General features: G+C 42.7%; 2 protein-coding genes across 2 annotated transcripts in view; both read left to right on the top strand.

Moving 5' to 3' along the window:
* Positions 1–3,286, top strand: part of LOC104943525 (pumilio homolog 1-like) — an 18,717-nt gene extending 15,431 nt beyond the window's left edge. Inside the window, exons 18-19 of the mRNA XM_010768967.1 lie at positions 393–585; positions 1,618–3,286. Coding sequence (XP_010767269.1) covers positions 393–585; positions 1,618–1,749 — 325 coding nt within the window. The 3' untranslated portion in view covers positions 1,750–3,286. The remainder of the gene's footprint in view (positions 1–392; positions 586–1,617) is intronic.
* A 3,090-nt stretch (positions 3,287–6,376) lies between these two features.
* sdc3 (syndecan 3) overlaps positions 6,377–7,481 on the top strand; it is a 31,908-nt gene continuing 30,803 nt past the window's right edge. The window contains exon 1 of the mRNA XM_010768966.1: positions 6,377–6,915. Within this exon, the coding sequence (XP_010767268.1) occupies positions 6,862–6,915 (54 nt within the window). The 5' untranslated portion in view covers positions 6,377–6,861. The remainder of the gene's footprint in view (positions 6,916–7,481) is intronic.

The following is a 7,481-nucleotide window of genomic DNA, read 5'->3' as shown; positions in this document are numbered from 1 at the left end:
TTCCCTAAAAAAAAAGTGTTTCTTTAGTTTCTCCACAAATGAAACTCTTTTTCTTTCTTTTCTTTTCTCGTGCAATCCACGCTTTTATTTACAATCTGTAAACAGTACCAGCTTCCTCTTTAATTTTATATGGTCACTTTGAAAAATATATTTACTGTTAACCTTTTTACCATAGTTTACTTATCTGCTATTGTTTTTTACTTATTGTGTTTTTTTATTAATAACGTGTGCCTACTTTGTTGTTTTTTTAAGTGCAAAGTAAGTAGTAAGTCTATTCTCTTAACTTTATCTGCACTATACTTCTGCTGTTGTACATTTTCCATTTGCGGGACAAATAAAGGGAGTCTGATTTGAATATACATTTATGCTCACAACTCCCTTCCTCTCGTTAGTAACGTGGTGGAGAAGTGTGTGACCCACGCGTCCCGGGCGGAGCGGGCAGTGCTGATAGACGAGGTGTGCAGCCTGACTGAGGGCCCCCACAGTGCCTTATACACCATGATGAAGGACCAGTACGCCAACTACGTGGTGCAGAAGATGATCGACGTGGCCGAGCCCACCCAGCGCAAGATCGTTATGCACAAGGTACGTGGGAACAAAAAGGTCCCATCATAATAAGATAAGGTTGTTCCTAATCCCTTCAGTTCCAATGTTTTTACTGGAATTATTCTGGTGGTATCATCGGACATCTTGCACTTGGCAGATGTGACACGCTGGGCGATGCTCTATTAACATGATTGACAGCTTTGGTCAGCCTTTTTAAAATACAGTTTAGTGAGGAGAGGAGCTGTCAGGCAGCCTGCCGTCTCAGAGCTCAGCTTTAGTCAAGCAGCGCGGCAGAGAGGAGACGATGCAGACTGCAGGAGGAGAACGTAGGGAGGAGGATACCTGGAAATATGTTGAGTAATATAAAGGTTTCATTCTTACACATTAGATCAGTTTAAATTATACTACCTTGAGTATCCTACGGGATATGTATCATTTTTATTATCTTTGTTAATCTTTTTTTGCATTTAAGTTCTTTAATAAAGCAAATATATTTATATACAATAACTGGATTAATTGATTGTTTAGGGTTATTGGCTGCAGCCCTTATCGATTGCTTTTATGAAGTTGTAGAAGTTATGTTTAACTATTTCAAGTACAAATGCTCTTGTTCTGCAAAATAATTCCATATTTGGAGCTACAAAGCTGCAGTGATATCTTAGGAATTATACATTTTGACAGGCATTACATGGAGTTGTATACATTTAGAATGATACCGAATTGACTGGCTGGAAATGTACAGATCGGAAAACCACAAACTATTGTCCAAGTTATGTCTTATAAATCTTGTTTTGATAAACATCAATCTCTTCCCTTGGGGGGACAAAAAGCATGTTTCTGTCGGGCCATCAGCCCCACCCTTCACTTCCTGCCCGTCAATAAATCAGGTCTCTTTCTGTCAAGGGTTCCCTAGGCAACAGCATACGCACAGCACGTCATTGATTTCCAGAATAGTGGTTTGTTGGTGTTGTGGTTGTGACGCCTGCACAACAGAAGGGCAAACACCAGAACAGGGGGTGATGGGAGTGCACAGATCCAGTTTGAACATTGTGTGTGTGTGTGTGTGTGCAGATACGGCCCCACATCTCCACCCTGAGGAAATACACGTATGGAAAACACATCCTGGCCAAGCTGGAGAAGTACTACATGAAGAACGGAGTGGACCTGGGTCCTCTCTGTGGCCCGCCCAACGGCATCATGTAAACTGACTCCCCCTCCCTCCCCTCCGGCCTGAAGTCATGTCTGTCACCCCCTCCCTCTCCACTTAGCCCTTGTTAAAAGCTCTCATGTCTCCTGACCCCTCAGAGGGCATCATGCCCACTCTCCCCCTCCAAATCCTGTTCACAGAGGACGTTGAGTACCCTTCTTCTTACCTTTTTGTTTCCATGACAACCTCTCGGGAGGAGCCTGTTGCTACGGGCAGCCTTAGTTTTTGTCAGATTTTGTCGCCCCTCCCCCACCTGAGCCCAGGCCCACTGAACTGGGGGAAGGAGGGCAGGGAGTGGAGAGAGAGAAGAGAGGCCGCTCCACTCCCTCCTTTTTTTCCTGTTTCCTTTCGTTTCCTTGCTTCTGATAAACTCTAAAAATCATTTCACTTTTTGCTACTGCTGCACACACAATCCTAGTGTCCCCCTCCTCCCCCCCCATCCTAGATATTTACCACTATGAGATGGACGAGTATTTAATTTGTCAGACGTCACAGAATCATAGACACACACGCCATCAGCTAACCAGCAGACAGATCATTTAGCATGGGAGATTCGTTTTCTGGTCTTGCTTCTATAAATATAACGTGTATACTTGGTGTAGACCTTTGCATATATATATAAATATATATATAAAACTTTGTAGTTTTTCTGGTTTTTGATGTTGAATCTGTATCTATAATGTATCCTAGTAGTGACCACATACTTCTGACTGTATAATTGTACATTTGTAAACCCTTGTAATGTAAAAGTGCTTTACCACCCTTTTTGGTATGAGAAGAAAAAAGATAAAAAAGCTCACTCTGACAGAAAATCTTAGAAAAAAAACCCTGTGCATTTCAGTGTATATTCTCACCTCCTTGGTTGTGACATTGAGTTGTTGTATATTGTAAATTGTAATATCAAATTTTTGTTTTGAAAAGCCCTTTCTATACAGCGTAGTACTTGTACAAAGATTCGCCACGCTTGGTTTTATCTTTATCTTGTCACTGCTTAACTTAAGACGTCGTTCTCCCACTGACTCCCAATTGGACACGTTCTGTTAGACTTAAAGTGTCTTCTGCTTTATGTTGAAGGTTTTTTTGTTTTTGACCTTTTTTTAAGATCTTTTTATAGGAATGCTTTACCCCATGAAAAGTGTCATGTGTATGCTGGCTGGTTGGGAGAAATAACTTTTACTCATTTAACCCCAAACCCCTCGATTACATGACTTTTCAGAGGGGTAAACCCATGGATTGTACAGAGGAGATTCTTGTGTTTTTTGGCATTTCTCTAGTGCTGTAAGTGCTGTATCATACTGTCCATGTCCTTTTGGGTGAGAGAGGCAGCCCGCCACAGCGCGGTGTACATTTGGAGCAGCCTTGTGTATATTTACTACGAGCACACCTGTAACCATATGTGTATAGTTAACAGAACCTGTGTATGCTTATTGCCTGGGCAACTATTTTTTGTAACTCCTGTTGTAGATTGTCTCTAAACAATTGTGTGATCTTATTTTGAAACCAAACTGAACAAAAAAATCTTTGAAAATGTAACCGTCTCAAGTGTCTTTTATTGTTTGTGACGCTCACACAGGGTGAAGGGACAGAGCTGCAGATTGCTGTTTTTCTTATTTTAAGTGTGTGTTTTATGAAAGAGGATCGGGATCTGTGCCACAGTTTCTCTTGCAGCCATTTGAATAAATGTGTTCGCACTGATAACACTGCAACACACAGCGTGAGTCAGAGCTTGCTCTAGTTTCTTCATAAATGTGACTGATTAATAGGCCTGGCATCTTAGCATGGCAAGCAGCAAATGTAAGTGTACTATAATAATTATACTTCTGACATGAGTAATGACCCTAAAAAGAGATTAGGCATGAGGCAGAGCACAGCGATATGCATGCCAGCCGCTCTCTGCTCTTAAGTAGAGGATAGGTTGGCATGCAGTAAAATGAGTTGCTTTATATATATCTGTGTAGTAAACAAACCAAATATTTATGATACCAACATTCACACTAGCAATAAAGCTACTAGGGATTATTTAGTAAAACAAAACCTAGAAAAGATGCAGAACTGTAATGTTTAGAACCATCAAAATGTGGAACAAGTTACTAATGAACCCTGGAAAAATCTAATACATGCTTTAAAAGCCTAAAAAAACTGATGTTAAACTGAACGCTAACTATTTCTTGTGTCTAACTGTTAACATTTGTACAGGTCTTTTGTATGCTAGGAAGCTAATGGGGATCCAAAGAAAGGATTCCCAGACTTTACTGCAGGGTGGGGTCGGGTGTTTTTTAAATCATACCATCCCTCATGTGGTTTTCTAATTGTATCTTCTAAAGAAACATGAGGACAAAACAAATCATGCCCTCACTTGTCCAGCTTTTGTTTGGAGCATAGGTGGGAACAGCCAGGATGTTACTTTGAAAACAAGGCAGTTTGGGTGTGATGATGGCAGTAATCCCATGGCTTTGTTGATTTCTTAAAGAGGATAACAATAATAAACCCTTCAGGATGTGAGGACTGATGGTGCATTACCTGCAGTGATTTTAAACCCTGAAACTAAACTCAAGCTGCTGTTTTATGGATTACCAAACATGTTAAAACCGTTGTGACTACCCCCAGGCTCTGACCCTCAGTGATCCCCAACGCCTGTGTTTGTAATTATGTTTGTGGCACTTTGATTCATTGCAAAGTAAACACAACCTTAAACTGTGTCCTGGGTTATTACTGCTCTTGTCTTTTTTAACAAGATGCAAATTCCTATATATGTTAGTGTGTGATACAGGGTGTCAATACAAGTCAAACAGACGATAAAAGATCACTTTCAAGCTCAATTAAAAAGCAGTTGTAGCGTGTCAGTTGTTGAATTAGCTAACATCAATTTAAGATATCAGGTTTTAGTTTAAATGCTTTGAATGATTGGTATTAACCTTTTCAATGACAGATGGTGCCTTTAAACAATGATTACATGATATTGTTTTCCCTTGTAACTGTCCTTGAGCAGTAGGGAATTGAGGGACAAATAAAACATATAACTTAACAGAGTTTATTTTCTCTTTTTGCTAAGCCCTAGCTTTGAAACCACACTTTTTAAAAAGTCTCCATTGGTCTGACATCACTATGTGTGCGGGGCAAACATTAAACAGGAAGTTGACCCTGCAGCCATGAGGTGAGGAAAACGATTTATAAGCTTTTGCTGGTTTTCTCCTTAAGGTCATAACATACAATAGCTTGTTTAGCAGCACCCAACCCTTTGATGGGACCTGAATATGATGTACTACTGTACGAAATCAGTACAAAATAGTGTTGTCTATTTTTGGTTGTTTTTAATTTGTCAGGCATGGTTTTGGGGAATTAGCACAGAGCTAAAAAACTTTGCTAATGGTGAGAATGAACAGCATTGCAATAGAGAACAATGGTGTTGGCTCTAGAGTCCACATTGGTTTCCAAACTCTTTATATGTTCAGAACCCTAACCTTCCCCTCCACCAAAATGCTGCTAACTCTAAGTTTAGCCCTGTGCTCTTAACCTACCTTTAACTAATCCTGAGTAATCTACTGCAGTAGACTGGAACTAGTGAGACAGGAGGAAAGATGCAGGAAGACAGAACAAAATAAAAAACAAACATAAATAAAACACAAGTAGAGGTGTGAGGAGGACAGGTTGAATGAGGGAACCAATTGAGTACAGGGAGATAGAGGAATACAAGTTCAAGATGTGGGCTTGGTTCTGGCCAAGAAATGTAAATGTACAGGTAATATTATATACAATTTTGAGCGTATCTGAATATTGGGGGGGATGTGTGTGTCCCAATGTACATGGTAAATTCGGCCTTGATATATGGAAACAGAAAAAGGTGGTATGTGGATTAAACATGAAACTGTGTTAGAGATTTGGAAATATTCTTCCAATCAGTATTTAGGAATCAGCTTTGGATATAATATTTAAAAGTCTATGAGTGATGATTTGTGAAAATGTGATCTGGGTCGGTTTTACCTACCCTCTTAAAACTGTGGATGTATATATTTTTGGGATATTCTTTAGAGATTTTTCAGAACCTTTCATATGCAGGTGCTTATAATATTCTAACAAAACCCAATGTTGCCAGATAAATGGCAGCGAAAAAAATACATGTCCTCTTCAAATGAGTAGGTTAGGTATGATCTACAGTGGGCGATTACAAAAATGAGGTGTTGGGCAATTTGTTTTTATTTCTTTTTTACTCAAGGCTGATATTCCTAAACTGTCCCTGAGCTTAACTGCACGGTTGCTAGGCGACACAAGTAGGCCACAGTGCCTATAAATATTAATTATTGTTAGTACGACAGGTGTGAGCTCATCTGGGAGTGTTTTGTAATGCATTGACCGTGACTCAGCCAATCACAGCGAAGCACCGGAGCTGAGCCGTAAAGGTGTGTTAAGACGGCGGGCAGCCAACCGGAAGCACCTGAGAGCGAAACAAAAGTGTGTGTGTGTGTGTGTGTTTAAGATGGGGCTGCGGGTGCCGAAATGAGCTGCAGGGGGCATCCTCGTCCTGGCTGGCGGAGATCCCCTATTTCTCTCCACACACACACACACACACACACACACACTTATGCGCTCTTTCTCTCTCTCTCAAACACACACACCCCTCCTTCTGCCAGACTCCCAGGCCAAGCAGCGTTGCCATACGGAACATCCTGCCCTCAACGGAGAGGGGGAGGAGAGAGAGAGAGAGAAAGAGAGAAAGAGAGAGAGAGAGAAAGATAGAGAGAGCTGAGTGTGAGAACAGGGACAGGGAGAGAGAGGCTGTGTGTGTGTGTTAAGAGAGAGAGACGAGCTCTGGCGTCTCCTGGTAGTAAATCTATCAGGTCTCGAGCACAAAAACTCGCAGGAACAGAAAGAGAACAGGGAGAAGACGCCTCGCGGATATCTGCATGCTCTCCTGGTTACCTGCAGCAGCTGCACGTGAAGCCTTGGAATAAATCCCCCGACTAGAAGGAAGGATGGTCGCGCGGACGGGCTGCGCGCTCTGAAGTTGGACAGACTACCGAGACATCGACAGCAGCTTTTCCTCCCCCCCACCTCCCCGAACCCCGTGAAGGCAGCAGCGGCACCGCGAGGCTGTGCCCGCGCACCCCATCATGAAGCTGCCCTGGCTACTGCCGCTTGCGGCTCTGCTCGCTCACACCGCCACGGTAAGCACGAGCGTCAGATCCTTTGTTAACCGGGGAGCCCGTGCGTACACAGGAGCATTTTCGTACATGCTTTTGTGTGTGTGTGTGTTTGTGTGCGTGTTTGTGTACGCGTGTGCTATCTCCAGTGAGACGGTGACGGCGGGTGATCGGTAGGAAATCCTGCACTCGACCTACTTATCAGCCCATGGTGGCGACCGTGACTCCCGGCTGCACCCCCACCCCCAGATCTCACACACACACGCGCGCGCACGCACACACTAGTCTTTGTGTCTCAGTGTCGGGGTTTAATGTGTCCCCTTGAGTCGGGTGGTGTGTGTCTGTAATTAGCGGGTTATCTCTAATTGAGCTTGATTGCGGGTCTTTGTGCGATGCTTCGGTATGTGGTGTCTGTCACCAGCTCACATCCTGCAGTTAATTTGGGGGGCTCCAGTCATACTGCGGCTTAAACGACTTTATTACCGGGTATGGTCGCACTGTAGTGTGTGTGTGTGTGTGTGTGTGTGTGTGTGTGTGTGTGTGTGTGTGTGTGTGTGTGTGTGTGTGTGTGTGTGTGTGTGTGTGTGTGT

This window comes from Notothenia coriiceps, unplaced genomic scaffold, assembly GCF_000735185.1.
Source record: "Notothenia coriiceps isolate Sejong01 unplaced genomic scaffold, NC01 NC01_scaffold00006140, whole genome shotgun sequence".
Lineage (NCBI taxonomy): Eukaryota > Metazoa > Chordata > Actinopteri > Perciformes > Nototheniidae > Notothenia > Notothenia coriiceps.
Note: the sequence above shows the minus strand (reverse complement) of the source record. Positions and strands in the feature narration are given on the sequence as shown.